Source organism: Lepidochelys olivacea, assembly GCF_965140295.1.
Source record: "Lepidochelys olivacea isolate rLepOli2 genome assembly, chromosome: 11".
Classification (NCBI taxonomy): domain Eukaryota; kingdom Metazoa; phylum Chordata; order Testudines; family Cheloniidae; genus Lepidochelys; species Lepidochelys olivacea.
The window spans coordinates 10969181-10988594 of NC_140421.1; the positions used below are offsets into that span (position 1 = coordinate 10969181).

The window sequence follows — 19414 nt, forward strand, 5'->3', positions numbered from 1 at the left end:
GGATGTGGTAGATTTCCATTGCTTGACGTCTTTAAATCGAGATTAGTTTGATAAGATAGGCTGTAGGTCAACCAGAAGCTTTGAGTTTGTTGCAGGAGTCACTTGGTGAAAGTACATGACCTGAGTTCTGCGGGAGGTTAGGCTAGATGATGATCATGCGCCCTTCTGGCTTAAACTCTATTAATGTGATCTGCAGAAGGAGCTCTGACTAAGCCTTCTCTTCCCCTAGTACCACCTCTGTGTTGAGCTATCCTGATCAATGGGGTGGAATTTGTTACCTCCTTCTGCACTTGCCCCTCCCACTTGGGAGTTTTCGTTTGCCAGGATCTACCCTGGGTGAATTTAGCCCTGATGTTGTAACTGTGAAAATGGGTGAATGCACAAAGGATTTCTGACAGAAACATTGAATAAAACTCTCTAGTTTTATCTGATTTCTTCCACAGAAGACAGTGATCACCCGAGCCCATTTTTTAAACGTAAGTCCGTTTAGCAAAACTTTTAGATTACCTTTCTAAAAACAATCATGAATCTTTCTGCTATCTGCAAGATTTTTGTGCCTTCAGGCGCACCGTAGTGCTCGTAAGAGGAAAGGAAATCCAATTCTTGACCTTCAGTTCAACTATATTTCCCCTCCTTCTGCGGCGATGATAATTTAGGGTATTTTAAAGTTTAGGGTATTACAGTCAAAGCAGCAGTGGTTGCCACAGTCAGAGTTGCATACCATTCCAATCCCATGTTTTCAGTTGCTGAGAACTTAATAGAGTGCTACGCCTTAATCGACCCTCTAGATCTGATGCGGCAGATGGCAATGCAATTCTTTCTTCTCTTTTGGACTTGATTCCACAGCTCCTTCCTCCTTACGTGGATACTGCTCAGGAGTCACTTGAAGTGGAGCATTCAGAGGAACACTACTTGAAGAAGGAGGGGTTACTCACCCTGTGCAGTAACTGTAGTTCTCAGAGCTGTGTCGTGATGGGTGCTCCACTATTCACCCTCTTTCCCCTCTGCTTCAGAGTTTCCTTCTGAGACTTGGCGATGGAGAAGGAACTGGGGACGGTTTGGCCACATGGCCTGATAAAGCCTTGATCTGATAGACAGGATATGGGGCATATGTGCACATGAAGTGGAGCACCCATAGGGACACACATCTCTAAGAACTACACTCACTGCACAGGGCGAGTAACCTCTCTTTTTCCCATTAGGTTAACAGAAATATTTATAGTATGCAGCCATAGGGGAATGCAGAAATGGCACGTTCTAATGAATATTGATAAATGCTAATGTTGACTGAATAGCTTGTCAATAGAAGGAATTTAATAATGATTCTTTAGAATCTTTATTCACAATTTAATTGGTCTCTAGGGTTCTGCAAATCGGAAATTGCTTGTTCTCAATCAGTTGGAGGTTGGTGATGATCTTTATCTCTTGCTTGTCGTGTACCTGCCTTCTCTTGACAGCCTCAGACAATGCTGTGTGGAAATGAGAGGCTGTGACCAAAATAGTGATATTTATATAGCCTTAACTTGAGAGAAACTAACCGTAAATAAATGCCATGGAGAAGCAGTGATATTTGTATTCTGGGGGCAGCAGTAAGACTGTCTATGCAGTAGCTTGGTTGTTGGATAATTGGTTTGCTGCATGTCTTCTATAGGCAGAACTGTGAGTTTTCAGGGGTAGAAATATATACATTTTTAGCAGTGGTTTTGAAAACAATTTGCTGCAATAGACTGTAGTTTTGTGTCTTTTTAATGGTACCAAGTGTCATGTATAATAAATAACAGTGCTGTTTATTTGGGGGAGGGAAGGAATTCTTTTTAGTTAAAGATCTACACTGCCATGTAAAAGGTCTAGATTCAGTTTCCATTCCTGATCTCTTGCTCTCTAGACCACAGGGTTGGGTTTACTGTGTAGGAGGGCGTGTATGTATGGAAGAGGGAGCAGAGTGCAGTACTGGGCATTGGTGAATTTGAGTTAAGACCTGCAGCACTGGAACAGACTAGTTATCCATCTGATTCATTATCCTGTAAAGCTTAGCATGTTCCCTGCTGGGCTTTTGGTCTTTTATTTTAATCTATTATTAGCTGAAGGCTAAAATTCAGGTACTTCCAATCTTTACAGGTAGAAAGCATTTTACTCCACTTGGAGATGAGTTTGATAATTGCAGCAGTTGTTGTGGAATATGAACGTTGCCATCTCTGTAGTGCATCCATGATTAATTTTTATTTTAAAGGCGAGATTGTTCCATCAGATAACCCACAGCTAATAACGGTGACTTAGATTTTTCATTACAGGTCAGTTCAGCCAGGTGGCAGAATAGATCGTTTCATTGCATAAAAATTGTATGTTCATGTCTTCATTCAGTAATTCTCCTTTGCAGTGTGATGTCTGAACCATTCTGCTGTCCCTTATTTTCACTTGCTAAATGCTACTATTCTATTGTGGGAAGTAGCATGTTAGAGATCCAGATAAGAGTGTAGGGTGGCATTTTCAAATGTATCAAAGTGGATCTAAAGTACCAGTCCCACTGAGAGCTAGTAGGATTTATGCTCCCAAGTCACTTAGGTATTTTTGAAAATCTCCTCCCTAGCCCTCAGATACTTCCAATTTTCATCATAGCAAACAATGGGCCTCAGTCCATGCCGCATGACTCCAGTTTTACGGTGGTGAGCTACACTGGTATAAAGATGCAGTAACACAGTGGTGAATCAGGGCCAGTCTGTCCCTTAGCCCTATGGGGCCAAATCCTCAGGTGGCATGAATTGGCTATTCCTGGGGGAATTCTGCACCAAAAAATTACAAATTCTGTGGACAATATTTTAAAATTCTGCAAAATGCTGCATATTTTTATTTGTCAAAATAACACAATGTAGTCACACCAGTTTCAATTTTTTGGTAATTTATGTCAAAATATTTGTCAGCAAGTATTTCTGTAACAATACAGACAACAAAAAAATACAGGAAATGTTTTTTGACAAATAGATTCCTTACTAGGCAAATTAATACAGAACTTGGAGTAATAATTCATTTAAACCACAGTACAGAAACATATTTCCTGCACCCCTCAGAAGCAATGCAAAGGGGGAGTCCAGGGTAATGGAAGAGATGAGGGAGTGGGAAGTAATTGCTGGGAAGGAGCCTGGGGGGTGAACCTGGAGGGTTGGGGTTGGTGGTGGTGGGTGTGTGTGTGTGTGTGTGTGTGTGTAAGTAAATATGGAACCTTTTTTTGGGGAGGGTGGAGGGAGAATTGGGGAGCCTCCCCCATGCAAACCCTGGCTGACCCCTAGTCTCTCCCACTCAGTTAGGCACATCTGCCCTGTCCCCAAGTGTCCCTGCACCCCCACTGAGGCACCCCCTGTCCCCAGGTATCTCTCTTTTTATTCCCACTCAGCTGCGCCATGTGTCCCTGTACCCTCCCCCATCCCCCTGGTGTCCTGCCACCCTCAACCCCCCCATCCCCATGTGTTCCAGCACCTCCACTCAGCCTCCCCTTGTTCCCATGTGTCCTTGTCCTCCTCTTTCCCCCCAGTGTCTCTAGATCCCCATTCATCCACCCATTATCCCCCATCCCCATGCATCTCTGCGCCCCCACTCAGCCACCCCTGTCTCCATGTAGCTCTGCACCCCCGCTCCATTCTGTACCCCACAATAGCCCTTCTGAACCCTAGCCTGTGTGACCCTGCCAGGCAGCCCTTATAACCCTCTCTGTCTCCCCCTCCATATCCCAGGCCTCCTCACCTGGCTCCACAGGCTAGGCACTGTGATAAACTCAGCCTCTGCTCTCCCTATGGGTTGCTGACTGCTACGAGTGGTGAGCCAGCTGCCTCTGTTCTGGCACCACAGCAGCCCCTGGTGGGAAAAAGGCATAACTGCAGAACCTTTCTGTCAAAATGTATTTTCTGTGGGGGGGAAAAAATATCTGTGGTACACATGAATTCTGCACTTGTGCGGTGGCACAGAATTCCCCCAAGAGCAATTGGCATGGCTCGTTTGGTTTCACTAGAGGCACATGGATTTACACCGGAGGAAGATCTGGCCCCTGAGGCTCTAAGGCAGGGGTTCTCGAATTTCATTGCACCGTGACTCTCCCTTCTGACAATAAAGTTACTATATGACCCCTGGGGTGGGGGGTGTCGGATCCCGAGCCCTGCCCCCCTAGGTGGGGTGAAAGGGATTCGCAGCACAAACCCTGCTGCCCTGGGTGGTGGTGGAACTCGGGGTTCAGTTTCAGTCGTGGGTCCCAGCAAGTCTAATGATTAAAATGGGGTCGCAACCCACATTGGGGTCCTGACCCACCATTTGAGAACTGCTGCTCTAAGGTGCTTTTATTCTATTTTGAAGAGAGCTCACAGAGCACTGTCCTGTTGCTGCATTATCACAAGAAGACTGAAACGTTGGTAATGGCATCTTCAAAGGTGGACCTCTCAGCTGCCGCCGATTTAGGCATATGTCCGCAAAATTCTTCAGCGTGCTGTCTGTGATAAAAGCTCCCTCCTATACCTACAAGCCTGCTTGTTAGTTCTGTTTGTAACTGTGGTTTCCTGGACTGGAGCAGAACCTAGGTAGTATGGAAATGTTCAGTTGGTCACCGATGATGTAAGTCTCTTAGTAACCCATCCCTTTGTCGATATACTTCTACCTCTTCCAAATTAGTATCATCCCATCGGTTTGAATCTGAAAGTGCTTTCAACTGCTAGCAATTGGAATGTGCCAAGTTAGTCTTATCTGCCCGACAGTGGGGTTTTGGGTTCCTGATTGTTGCAGTTTTCATGCCCAATCCCTATGCTTTCTCTGCCCTGGAATGATACAGAGGACGTTGAACATCATGATTCTGGCTGTTGTCACTGAGCCTTCTGACTCCTGATTAACAGCAACTGCATTGGAGGAAGAAGTTGTTTATTCCTGTGGTTACTTAAGTCGGTTGAGAACATAAATTATAAATAAGGAAACTGGAACTCTGTTCATGCAGGTATTTTAAAACAATTAGCAAGGGCTTGTTTTACGCAGTGTGTATAGTACTTGATTTTTTGTAGCTTTTTTTTTAAAGTTTAAATCCCTCTCTCTTTTCAGTATGGAATATTAATAATTTACATTTGTTTTATGTATCACATTTCATTGCAGTGGCTCAAAGCATTTCACCTCTCTTAAGCCCTGCGGACTAGGTAAGATGTCTGAATGAAATTTTAGTTTTACTGACTTCGCTAGTGCTTTTTATGTACCCTGTTGTAAAACTAGGCAACTCAACTAGATGAGTTGATGTACCCCCTGGAAGGCCTCTGCATACCTCCAAGGGGTACACGTACCCCTGGTTGAGAACCACTGGTGTAGGAAACAATCTGAGAGAGACCCTGAATTGTTTCTTGTAACTGGTTTCAGAGTAGCAGCCGTGTTAGTCTGTATTCGCAAAAAGAAAAGTCTCTAAGGTGCCACAAGTACTCCTTTTCTTTCTTGTAACAGATTGCTCCCTCTGGACAGGACATGATTCAGGGAACTAGTAATGGGGCACAGAGACAAGACTCAGATATTGGGGGCTTGGGGTTAATACAGTAATGAGACAGAGCTCTGTGTCTCATCTGCAGTATTCAGCCCTACCACCTCAGGCAGGCTTTGATCTTTCCAGATCATACTTGTCAAACAGGGTCAGGTCTGCTCAGACTTCCAGGGAAAACCCCAGTGGGCTGCAGGAAATGCAGGTGATGATTCAACAGAAGGTGTCCTTCTGTCTGAGTCAGTCCTGAATCATTGCTCAGCACGGTGTCAATATTGGAGGTGCTGTGTTTCAGGTGAGCTATTATGGAGAGTTTCTGACCACTTGAAATCATTAATGATGATCACCTGGCACAGAGGCACAGAAATGTCAAGTCATTTGCCGAAGATGATTCTGCAAATATACAGAGCCCAGGTCTGGTTTTCCAGCTGTGGGGTGAGAGTCACTAATTTTCACTTCCTCAGGAGTTCCTCTTATCCTGTGATATGAGTCTAAGGATACGTCTACACTGCAAAAAATAAACTCTGGCAGTGTCTCTCAGTGCCTGGGTCAACTGACTCACAGGGCTTGTGTGATGGGGCTAAAAACAGCAGTGTAGACATTCCTGCTCAGGCTGGAGACGGGGTTCTGAGCACCTCCCCCGTTACTGAGTGTGAGAGCCAGGGTCCAGCCCAAGCAGGAATGTTGATGGCTATTTTTAGTGCCATAGTGTGAGCCCAAGTCAGTTGACCCAGGCACTGAGACTGTCTGCCACAGGTGTGTGTGTGTGTGTGTGTGTGTTTTGCAGTGTACACATACCCTAAGGCTCCCAGTTATCCTTATTCTCACTTATCTACAGTCCTACTCTCTCCCGTGTCTCAGATGTTCCCAATAGCCCCAGCCAGGGGAGACGACGAAGGAGTTTTTGCAGCAGGTATCAAGACATCCTTGCACTTGATTGTGACCTCTCTTCCTCTTCTGGGACTGGATAGGTCACTTTCCTTGTGTTGTCTTGTGCTTTTAATGGCACCTCATGTCAATATACACGTAACACAAAAGTGCATCTGAGCTGTGATTCAAAGTTCTCTTTATTTACAGGGGGGGGGGAAATAACACAAAATGAATAAAGATCCCTACTCAGAAAAAGTTAAATCAATCAATCCAAGTCTAAGTCAGTGAGAACTGTCAATCCCTCCCAGAAAGCTGTGTGACTGCAGAATTTCTGCAGTGGCAAATAAATCATCATACAAGCTTTTTGCATACTCTTAGAAACGGGATGAGCGGTGACAGTGGTGCTAAGATAGTAACTCTTTAGGCTATTCCAACTTCTTTCTGAATAGAATTTCACCTCTTATTGGATCACATCTGGTTCCAAGCTCAGGGCTTCTGCTCTTCTAACTGCAAAAGCTTTTGTAGCTCCCCAAGGCAAGGAGTTTCAGTTGCAAGACCAATCTGATTCTGCCATTTTAATGGCTTTAAAACTTCATTTGTTTTACTCACATTCAAAGTGTCTCTTGGTATCAACTTTAGCAGTTGGGGCTGTACCTAATTGTTTCATAGATGTTACGCCATAATGTTGTGATTTAGGTCCTGTCTGTGATGGGCTTTGAACCTAATGTAACCACAGTTCCATCTGTAATGGGTGCAAACACGGGTGTCTGGCCAGGTTTTAACAACATGTTCAAGCTTAGGTCCATGACTGCTCTGGTTTTGACTCTTTCCTCCAGAATCCCTCCACTGGGCTTCAGCTGGCCCAGCTTCGTCTCAGTGCACTCTTTGACAATGGTTTAAAAATAGCCCCGGTGCTGCCTAGAAAACCACTTTTGCTGGAGTCTTACTGAAATGGACACCAAGCCCTGTTTTCAAATATGGTATTCAAAGCACAGTAAAGACAGGGCCTTTGAGTGCCTATTACAGCAAGAAGCAAAGGAGGAGAACAACATGACTGACAGCAACCTAGGGGGAAAATAAAGCACCTGTAGGGATTTGATTCCCACCAGGTATCTAAATGCAATACATCCCTTTTGCAGCACAGTACATTAACCGCCTTCAGGGTTTCTGCCCGTTTAAAGCTGTTGATAACCAGTTCTAGTGCTTTCAAGCTCTCGCCCCTTAACAAATGGTGGGCCAACCCTATTCTGCTTTTCCCCCGGCCAGAGGGAACCTACTCTGTGTTTGCCTGTTCTGGGGGGAATGGAAAGAGTTATGGGAGTGCAATGAAGTGGGCCATTCTGAAGGGTTGTATACAGGACTCCAACTACAAATGCCCAGGGCAGAGCTTTCATGTCCTGGCTGGGTGCTCAACCTGCATGGAGGCCTTGGAAGGGCTTGTACTGTTAAAAAGCAGCTTTAAACAAATTGCTTAGGTGTAAATGAGTTTGTCTGATCACCCGAACATAATACGCCTTTGTACTATGTTATGATAATGATTCTTTAGGTGAGGCTTTTCATCTATTGATCTGAATGGCTCTGTGTTTGTACAGCACTTGGCAGAACTGGGTCCTGGGTCCATGAGCAGGGCTCCTAGGAGCTACAGTAATAAAATAATAAATAAATAACTTAGCACAGAAAGTACCTTTTATCTCCATTTTACAGGCCTTGCCTTCATTAAGAATATATGTGTTGGTGTAATTACATGGAAGTGATTAACCTGGTGCAAACTCCTAATGTAGGCTGGCTGCACCAGTATAAAGTGGGACTTGTATCACTGCAGTGTAATCCAGATTAAATTGCTAATTTAAAATGCACCAGCATAAGCCAGATTTTAAATTGATGAAGTTACCCCAGTACATCATTTCTCTAAGTAGATTAGATAAGAATTTGAAAATTGAGGCAAGAGAGGTTGAGTGACTTGACCAAGGCTACACTGCATGTCAGTGGCTTGACCGATACTGTGTGTTCTGTACTTCTGATTCATTTCCAGAATCCTGCAGAATGTGTCCATTGCATTTGTTTAAACAGTCTAAATTCTAGTGACCATTTTGGAAATGATCCTAAATATTGCTGAAGCTTTAAAAATGAAACACGTTCTGAATTCGAGTAAATCTCCACTACATGGTTTTGGACATTGACAGTGGCTGGATGGGGCAATGACTAACCATGGAGTGATTCTTTGTTTTTAGTGAAGCTCTAAATCCAACTGCGAATATTGCGTAATGTAGAGTTTAATTTGGGTTTTCTCTGGCAGGGTGCGGGCACTGTAAGAAAATGAAGCCAGAGTATGAGACGGCCGCAGAGATGCTGCACGGAGCCAGTGATGTAAACTAATTTCCTTTATTTTCCCCTTTTCAAATAATCCATTATAAATACCAGAAGTAATATAAATGACTTTTCCATCCCTCCCTGCCACAATTTTAGCTGTTCTCATCCTCCCACAGGGCCCTCCATGATGTGCTTCCAAAGTACAGTCTCATCGGTAATGTATGAGCCTTGCCAAAGTGTTAGCAAGAACATTCTGTCTTGAGTGAAAACAAAATTGCCAAGTGATTATATATTCTGCTGTAGGGCCTTATTTATACACAATATGATCAAACCCAAATATAATGTGGAAATGTTTATTTTCCCATTAATTAAAGGCCTCATGCTAAATGCAAATTAAGAAGACGTGAGGTTTCGTTTATGGTGTGGATGTAAAAATTTAACAGACTTGTTTCTCCTCTTGCATACATTGATTTTACACTGGTGTCATTCCACTGTACATCAATGTAAATAAGAGGAGAATCTCAGGCCCAGTGATGATGATAATCATGGTTGTTGATTCAGCACCATCATGGGACAGGCCGTACAGGAATGAAAGAGATGGTCATTGCAGTTTAGACACTCAATGCCTCGGAGACAGTGGTTTTGTCTCAAAGCACAGTTGGTCCTTCTTCAATAATGCTCCCTTCCATTGAAGCCCACCAAGCCCTTCCAAAGAAAGGAGAGTCAGTTAAGGGGGAATTTGAATGAAGAGTGGTTATTTGGCACAAGAGTGTATTGGAATTGCAGGGGAAGACCTGAGGGGAGAGAGCATGAAGATGAGAATGGGAGGAAGACGTAAAAGGGGCATTTGGGAGGTTTTATGCGGAGGGGGGAGGAGGTAGGAGGAAGTGGGGGAATAGATGTAGGAGAGGATGATGCAGACACTTAAAAGTGAAATGGGGGCTTGAAGTTGATGCAGAATATGAGAAGAAGCCAGAGGAGGGCTTCAGAGAGTGTAGTGACATGGTTAGAGTGGTTAATTTATCAGCAGCATTTGGTATTGATTGGAAGGGTGCAGGAGGAAGTATGGGAGGCCATATAGAAGAGGCAGGATTGCAGTACTGGAAGCAAGCACTGACCAAGGAATGGACAGTGAGTTAGTGGGAGGACTGGAGACAACAGGGTAGGTTTGTAGCGATGTCGTAAGGGAAAAAACAACTGCCTGCGGGTTAGGAGGAAAAGGCAGGGGAGCATCTTGGCACCATAATGACAGGTTGGGGAGGGGAGCAGGAAAGTGGAGTTTTCAACAACGGCGGACAGGAGATTTCAGTGGGAGGGGTTTGGATCAGGAGCTCAGTTTGCTCCATGCTGCTTCTCAGTTGGTGGGAGGGCATCCAAGATGAGATGTGGGACTGGGCAAAAGGCAGGTGGGGTGGAGAGAGGGCTCTGAGGATGGGTAATTGAAGGGTAGAGACTGTATCAAGGTCACCCATATTTAATAATTTATGTGGCAAAGGGAAAATCCTGCTCCCCCATGTGGCCATGCATAACAATAGAACCAAGACAGTCCCACTGTGCTGGATGTGGGGATGAGAGTTGCGCAGGTGGGCCACCCTGGCACAGGGAGGGATGAGGCAGGACCAGAGGATCTGCTGATGCATGTGTCCTCCAGTCGTTGTCCTCAGCTCTCTTGTGGCCAGGGCATATGAAGGCTGTGGATGGCCTCTGAAGCCATTGGACTGAAGTAGCTTTGTCTGAACGGCTTCACAGCCACTCAGCCTGGAAGGGAGAATTCCTCCCATTTGTCTCCCCACCCCTGACCACAATACACCTGGTCAGTGTTCAGGTAGGCACCTGAAGCTGGGTGTGTGCATTAGGCTGAGCTGCAAGGTCTTACGTTACTTTGACTGTATGACCTGGTAAAATATATCCATCCCTTCATAGTGTTATGTGGAGCCAGCTGTGTTTTTCAGTATACATGTAGTTTGCATTTGGAGTCTAAACCCATATGGGTGCCTCTGAATCTGTACCGTCTCCTGGCTAAGAGTGAGTGCGATGCCATGGTTTGCAGTTAGCTTTCTCTGTTTCAGAGTCCTGGTGTCCTTGCAGCTGTTGATGCTACTGTCAACAAGGCTGTGGCAGAAAGATTTCACATCTCAGGGTTTCCTACACTGAAGTACTTTCAGGATGGAGAGGAGAGGTACACTCTGCCGCAACTCAGAACTAAGAAGAAGATCATTGACTGGCTGCAAAAGTAAGTTGTATGAGTTGGAATTTTCATCCAGATTTCTGGCTATTAGCCGCTGAAGATTGCTTCTGTGAAAAAGTAAATCTTAAACTGAGATTCATCTCCTACTTAAATCCCTTACAAACAAAAACCAAATCGAAAGTACTGAAAGCCACACAAAGAGGTGTTCATTATATTTTTTTAATACACAAAATCCTTAGTTTGCTATGGGATTTTTTTTTTAATACGTGTCTCAGTAATTCTTTCCCAAAATAAATATTTTTAAAATATCTCCTAAGTCTCTCTCAGGGGGGGCCTAACAGTGGCTCAAACAAATAAGATCAAATTTGCTGAACCCTCTTTCTGTTAGCCAGTAGTTTTCCTTGTTTAGCAGCCAAATTGTTGTAGCTGTACTTTTTTCTTTCTGAAGTAATTTCTGACCATCAAAACTGGCATCTTTCTTACGAGTTGCAGTAAAACATACAGATGTAGGTTGAATGCATGTTGAGAAGAATGTAGCTCCAAGAAGGAAGAATTGTCTCTTCATTGTTTTGGAAGAAAAATATAAAGAATTTTTTTTTTTGACGTACAGAGTTTCTTTTCTCAGAAACTTCGTGTTTACTCTGTTTGCTGTATTGTGCCACAGAAAGAGGTTTCATCTATATTTTGCGATTATTTGCTGAAGTTGTGCTTTCACCATCTAATTGTGAAATGAGGCATCCAACCTTGACTTTTGAACGGAAGAGTTTGGTTAATAATACTTGGCATTTTTATTTTGTTGGGCATGCAAGTCTCTCTAAATGTCTTACATCAAATGATTAATTTGGTCTCACAAGACTGTTGTGTGGAAAGTAAGTTTTACACCGGGGTGCACTGGGGGGTAGCGAGATTGTGATTTGACCAAGTTCACACACAAAGTCAGTGACCGTGAGGGAATACAGACTCCCTCTTCCTGCTGTAATCACTGGACGCTCTCCAAACCAGTATCCAGAGGTTGAGCTGGGATATATTGTCATAGCTCCATTGAAGTCTGTAGAACTATGACCGTTTACATCAGCTGAGGATCTGGCCCTCAGGTATCCTGATTCCTTTGTTAGCAACTGGGTGACTCAGTAGTGATGGAAATATGGTTGGTATATAGCGAATGACCTTGAATGGAATTAAAATGTTGAGTTTTCATTTGTTTTATCCATAGCTGACTGTATTTAAAACAGTGCCATTCCTGTCATTTTGAAAGTATGGAAACTGTAATTTAATACTGCAGTGACAAATGAAGGTCTTGATAATATGCCTTCACGCTGATGATTTTATATAAGTAATCACTTATTTAAGATACAGCAGGAATGAGTCTTGAGACATGTCCATGAGGTGGTGAATAGCAAGAGCTTTCTAGGGGTACTCTCCAGGTACAGGATTGCTGTTAGCTGGACACTGTATGCAATCACAGTTGATAAATGAAATTCTCTTTATTCAAATATTGCAGTTCATTTACTCCCTACCCTCCAAAATGGGTTTGTGTTGATTATTGTATCCTGGTTTCATTTTTAGAATTTTGTACTTCCCAGCTGTCTTGAAAGACTTGACAACAAGTTTACATTATGGTGATATACAGTACATTGTTTGCTTTAGTGGGTGTGATTGATGTATGTCAATTGCCTTTTGATTCCACCTGCTGTACCCTAATGTTCAATATGCATGCCTATAAACACAGCCGTACTGGTGTGACTAGAGCAAATCAGGAAACCTTTATTTCAGCCTGACCTTTGTTTCAGAACTATAAATTCCCACAGTCATTTTGAATGGTTCTGGAACAAAAGTCCACTCTGTAACATCTTTGCTGAAATAAAGGTTTTCCTATATTGAACCAGTCATGTTCAGAATCACATTTTTACTCATTTCTGAAAATTAACTCTTGTCTTTCCTGGCAATGGAAATGCTAAGTGCATTTTTCTATGGTACAAATAGCCATAAGGATCCTCTACTACCATTTCCTCAAAGCAAGAGATGACAGAGCCATAAGGCCTCTTGGCATGCTTCTAAAAAGATCTAAGAGATCCATTGTTTTTTCTTCTCCTCTAGCCCACAAGCACCACCTCCACCTGAACCGGCTTGGGAAGAAAAGCTAACGAGCGTTATCCACCTAGCCGGAGAAGACTTCAGGGAGTCTTTAAAGAAGAAGAAGCATGCCCTTGTCATGTTCTATGCCCCATGTGAGTATTTGTGTTTCTGTTTATCATATAGCTTTTGTGTCCCTTGTAGCTTCTGAAATCCTGTGCTTTGTATATACTTTTGTAAACAGTCGTTAATTTAGATATAGACCTGAAACAAACCTCCGGATCTGAACACCCTAAATTTGTAGTTCATATCTCATTCTGACTTAGCTGCTTGAGACCCTCCCTAATATAGTCTATGAATCTGTAGGGGGGGCAGGATGGAGGAAACAGCCTACAGCTTTAATCCAGAGACTGACTGACTACTACAAGGGATCGCAAAGGAGGCAGATGAATAAACAAAGTGCATTTATTTTCCTCTGCTTCGTTTTATGGCCTGCATAACAAAATGTGATTCCTTATATTATAGTGATGGATATGTTAGTATGTTTCTTAGTATGTTACTCCAGTTTATTTGCCATGGTACCTCCAGGGAAATCAATGGAGTAATGCAGGGGTGAATCAATCCCTTGGTAGTCCAAATCTAAATTCTGATGGAACCATTTCAGGAATAATCTAAACTCACATTTTAATCCCTGCCTGGAACGAGAGTCCAACTTTAACAACTTCATGACCAGATTATCTCATTTACATATAAATGAGCAGCTCCAACCAGCTCCCTTTAGAAGTCAAAGGGAGTCTTTCCATTGAGGTCAACGGAGATTTGCATCAGGCCCTTTGTAAATCAGATGTGCAGGGTGGGGAGAGAAGCCAATTTTTCCGACTATTTGAAATAACTCTTTTTCAAATACGTTCAGTGCTAGAAATGTTTCCAACCAACACTGGTGCTTGGCCTTCTTTCTGATTTGCATTGTGTTATTTAAACCAGCAGTGATCCCTTCCATTGTCAGTATTAGTCCAGAGGTGGCTGGACGCCATTCAGCTTTTAGTCTTGGGCAGGTGTTTTGGTTTGTGTTGGGGGGAGTCTGTTGTTTAATATCTATGGTCTGATTTGTTTTAAAAGGGCCCTGACCATGCGCCCACCCAATTTTGTGTGCAAAATTCTGTGCCATAAGATGACTGTCTCTGCAATTAATTGATAGCATTTAGATATGTAATTATCTCAATCAGATTTGTTCCCACACAACTGGAGACTGTTTTTGAGAAATCAGGCCCTTAATGTTTAATCAGGCAGGAGAAACAGCTCCTTATTTTGCTTTTCTGTAAGAAAATTAAACATGAATGCATTCTGGGCTCCCATGCAGCCCTGCTGGATGTGGGACGCAGAGAGAAGGGAATTCCTGGGAGATTGTAAAAGAAAGGGAAAAGAGATTGAATCCTTTTTCAACTCTAGTTCCCACCGCCCATTGACTAAAAATTGTGCCAGGAATTACTGCTACATGGATCCCTATTGATTAAGAATGAAATTTTATTTTAAAAGCAAATACATTTAATAGTAAAAGTAAGGCATATGCCATTGTTCTCTCCAGCTAGTTGATTTTACCCTAGTTTCCCAGTGTGAACATAATCCATGGAGGGAAGAGATCTTTTTCTTCCCCCACCCCACACTGTGTGTGTGTGTGAGATTTGCTTATCTTTAGGTCATTTTAACAAAATTTAAATTTAAATAAAATTATTTAAAAGCATGCATTTAAAATATTTTAGTCTTTATAAGTCACTAAGGGGATGGTTTACAGACTCATTAATATGCAACTCCAGAGGTCAAAAGCGTGTGGCTATTTACTGATACTCTTACTCGTGTTGGATAGTACCTTACACTATATGTAGTCTCACTGAAGTCAACAGGGCTAAGTATGAAATAAGGTACTAATCTCATTGTGAGTAAGGGTATGGCAATCCGGCCCTAAGTGCATTAATGGGTTGGCATAACTCAGTGCTGTTTGGTGCAGCTGGATTACTCTTTAGATGTAGTTTTACAACACACTTTGGGTGTCTATCTGTACGTGAGTCTATCTGCGTAGAGGATAGATTGGTGTTTGTTAAATATCCTTATGGGGCTTTTTATGACTTACAGTCAAGAGGGACTGAATTGCCATTACAATTTCCCATGTTCAGGGCGTACAGTATTTCAGCAGATTTGTTTTTGCTTAATGTGTGTCTGTGTGCATGTGGTGGGGGGAGGGTACACACACACATGCAGCAAGTCTGCTTTTAGTCAGGCCTGGTAGGAAAGAACTGATGAATATTTTAAATCTCTGGTTGCAGCAAGATAATTATTAAGGAAACAGAACAGTACAAATCATCCTATACAGAGTTGGCTGCTTTTCTGCACTGACAATGTGCCTTCTGCTAAATTTGATAGATTATCTTTTGTTTACCATTTCCTCAGTCATGGGACTTCTCTGTGCTCATGCTTGCTAATTAATGTTAACTTCTTTATTTTAGTGCAGAAAGAGCACTGCTAAAATTGCCAGGCCTCGTTAGAGCAAATAATTTTCTTTCTCCATTCAGCGCTACATCCTAGGTCAGTGCAGTCCTGCAGTGTGTTACTGTATTCAGTGAGTGCCCTATGAAGGAGCTTGTCTTATTTTTTTTTTATTTTTTTTATAAGAATTGTGAACCTCTTACATGATTTAGGTTTTAGATCTAAAACAATAGGTTGAATGTTCTGACCTTTCTAAAGCCTTCAGTATGACGAATAAACCTTTAGGCAAAGGCCACAGTCATTTCCTACCATCTATCCTTTTCAAAATAATTGCTTGCATTTATATAGCACCTTATAACCCAAAGCACTTAATGTATCTAAGAATCCCTTCACCCCACTGAAATACAGCCACTTGTGGGGTCGGAATGTGGCAGTGTTTGAAGAGCACAGTGCAGCCCCTCACAGTAGTTTAAAACAGGAAGTAAGGCACAGTGAACCAAACTGAATCTACGGGGGGAATTTAGGTGGGCAGCGCATAACTTCCCCCATCAAGAATTTGGCCAGGACATAGAGGCTAACACCTCTGTGCTTGCAAAAAGTACCGTAGGATCTTTAGTGACTTTGAACATGTGCCAAAGCCTCTTGAAGTCAATAGAAAGACTCCCACTGACCTCAGTGGACTTTGAATCACGCTGCTTTGAGTGGTAAAGGCCTTGGTTTTACGTTTCATCCAAAAGATGGCATGCCTAGCAGCGTAATGAGTCCTAATTTATATTGGGCTATTAGTCAGTGCTGACTCAGTGGAAGAGCAGCACCCACAATATAAACAACGCTACTTGTAGTAGCTAGGTTTTCACTGGTCTTTCATCTTGGTACTAAGCAGATCCAACCCAGAGCAGTGTGGTTCTGAATGGTGACAAATGGCATTATGGCTGCAGGCATTTTCAGCAGCCAGTTTGTTAGTAATACCACAATTTGTTAGTATTAACATGCCCCTTCTCTGTAAACTCTGCACAATAAAAACCAGCTGTTGATTAGCTGTCAGAGCCACAAAGGACAGACAAGTTGCAATAGAGTATCATCTCAGTTTGGAATGTTTCACTGGGTAACTCCCAGTGAATCAGACAAGAATGCATTATAAGGTTTATTACTGAGAGTAGTGTTCCAGTTTTTTCTTCTAGTTAGGATTTCTATTAAGGGTTTTCTGCAAATACGAAAGAGTTTCCAAAAGGAAAGATAAACCCAACCCACATTTATTTTCTTTCCAACAGAAATATTGTTGTTTAAAAAACAAAAACTAGCATGGAAACACATTTCTTTGTGGATTATCATGGAGGTCAAAAACTACCTCCAAAAAGACTTTTATATGAAGGAATCAACCAGATTGGGAATGGGGTTGGATGGTGATGGAAGTGTCTTAGTTCTTTGGGATTTTTCTTTATTGGTCAGCTTTAGTGCAAGGGTTTGGTGTTTCCCGGACCAATTTGATTTCTCTTCTTAAAAAGTACCAGGACAAACACTTTAACAAATATGTCCTATCAGCTGAAACAAGAAGTAATAATAAGAAAAAAGATTCACTGTTCCCTTTAGTGGCTTGTAAGTGTTGCCGGCACCCAGTGCCAGAGGCGAACAACAGCAGGGGTTCGTTGCCCGGTGTGCGTCACCCAATAATCACAACGGGGTGGAGAAGCAGAAAAGTTTATTTGCAGCTGCAAACAAGGTACAGGGAGAATAGAATCTCAAATCCTGCACCCAGAGCAGGAAGTTACACAGGCTTTTATACATCCTTTCTTCAGCATACTTATCCAATAGCAAGCTGCCCTAAGTATCCATATAGCCAGCCAATCCAGTTACCAGCTAGTTCCCTTGTTCTCTGTACCATCTGTTAAACCATACATAAAGCTGCTTTATTCAGCATTGTTCTTCCATATCTGCCCTGTTTGGCCTTGTTTAGTTTCAGGCAGTCTGACTCTGCAACATATTGTTGCAGATGCTCAGCATAACTGCTGCGAGTGCCTCCAGGCAGGGGGGCCAAGGACACTTGGGCCTAGTATGCATAACTGCTGCGAGTGCCTCCAGGCGGGGCGGGGGAGGGGGGGCAAGGACACTTGGGCCTAGTGCGAGGGGGCTTCATTGACACTCGTGGTCTTCCATCCCCTTGAGTTACCTAATGGCCATGCCCAGTGTCCCCAACATAAGGATGGTCATTGCCAACACTATTAACTTTCCAAGGGACTTCAATTTGTAGGGCTCAACAGGGTTCACAGAATGGACATTTTTAATAGATATTTCACTGCTGAGAGCTGATTTTCAGTTGGCTTTACTAATCAGCAGAGAAACTTCAATTTAACCTGAAATGATTGTCTGCTGGTGAGGTTTATTCCTTAGTATTATTGCAGTGTAACCCACAGAGGTTGTGCAAAGATGACCCAGAATAAAAACATTATTAGGGACCACACACTTCTATGAAAGGGATTTATAGAGAACTAGTCGGAACTGGGCAGCCTCTATATGTATAGTTAGGACCTTAATCTCTTCTTTGGCTTTTTCTCAACTCCTAAAGTTTCCCCAAACTTGCATTGTTCTTTTTTGTGGTGTGGGTGAGTTAGAATGTGAAATCTATCTCTGAAGAGATTTTTGGGAGGGGTTTGAATCTTGGTTAAAACAAAATGGGTCTTAATATTGTTGTAGGTTGGTGGTTGGGAGGCATGGCAGCAGGTCCTTCTCCTGGCAGTGGTGCAAACACTCTTTTCAGGCCGCAGGGTCCTTATTAAGATGTACCCTGACTGAGAGGCATTGTCACCAGCTAGGCCAGGAACACCTCAGTCTGCTTATGCATAGTGGTAGGAAATCAGATGGGGACATGGCTTTGTATAGATTAGATCAGTTATTTCCTGTATTTCTGTATCCATCTCATTGATATTGTGTGGGACACTGAAGTCTGCAACAGGCACACGTTAATTTCCCCCCACAGACTTTGCTAGAAACAAAGATCAGCCTCCTGCCTTATTACCTGCACCAATTATACCCCTTCTCCCCCCCCCCAAGTCCCCAACCCCGAAAATGGAAACGTCCCAGTTTCGTCTCATCTGTACACTCATGAATACACAGAATGACACAGGTGAGCAGGAAGTTGGTGCACAGGAGTGGAACACATTTGGGCTTCTCCAGGGGCACAAACAGGCCAGAAAGTTGCCCTAATAAGATAACTGAGGATCTCCCTTTCCCAGTCTCATTGCAGAGTAATCCTTAGCTGGAATGGAGCTGGCTACACCAGATCTCTGCTATCCCTTCTTTGTCCCTCTCATGTAGGGGTGTAGTCGAGTCTACCATGCTCTGGTGATCCCTGTCTGGTGTAACAGTCAACCAGCGTAGCTTAGAGCAAGGACCAATGGAGAACTAGCCCCAGAATTGGGGAGTCATAGAATTGTTTCTTTTGTGGCATCCCCCCGTCAGCTAGCTCATCACTGTAGATGTGGAGAGAGTTGATCCCTGTGTGAGGGAACCACAGTGAAAAATTGTCTGAAATATTCAACTGTTGGGTGAGCTAGAACCAAACATGCATAAGAAGGCAACAGTTGTGTGATCAGTTCTGTATCCCATAAGCACGTAGGAAATGTTGCACTGGATCAGATCATCTACTCCAGTATCCTTTCTCTGACAGTGACCAGCACCAACTCTTTCAGAGTAGGCATTTATGACATCATAAATCTCTGCGGGAGACATTTCCTAACTTCCCAATAGTTAGAGGTTGGTTTATGCTGTAACTGAGACTGCTTATCTTTTGTGCAAAGGACTGGTATTTAGTTCCTTACAGACTGTCCCTGCAGAGTAACTACATAAGTGGGTGTGTATACATAAGCCAAAATCCTTCAGGAGTCTTCATGACATAGGTATCAATTATATATATATACTCACACATATATATACACACACACACACCCCACTTACAAATTACTGCTGCACACAGCAAAGAATCCCTTTAAAGGCAAAAGCATCTGCAGGAC

General features: G+C 43.0%; 1 protein-coding gene across 1 annotated transcript in view; it reads left to right on the plus strand.

Annotated features, from left to right (window-relative positions):
- The window catches only part of PDIA5 (protein disulfide isomerase family A member 5), a 129432-nt gene that overhangs the window by 83186 nt on the left and 26832 nt on the right, over positions 1 to 19414 (plus strand). Inside the window, 3 exon segments of the mRNA XM_084642897.1 lie at positions 8652 to 8722; positions 10735 to 10898; positions 12951 to 13081. Coding sequence (XP_084499023.1) covers positions 8652 to 8722; positions 10735 to 10898; positions 12951 to 13081 — 366 coding nt within the window.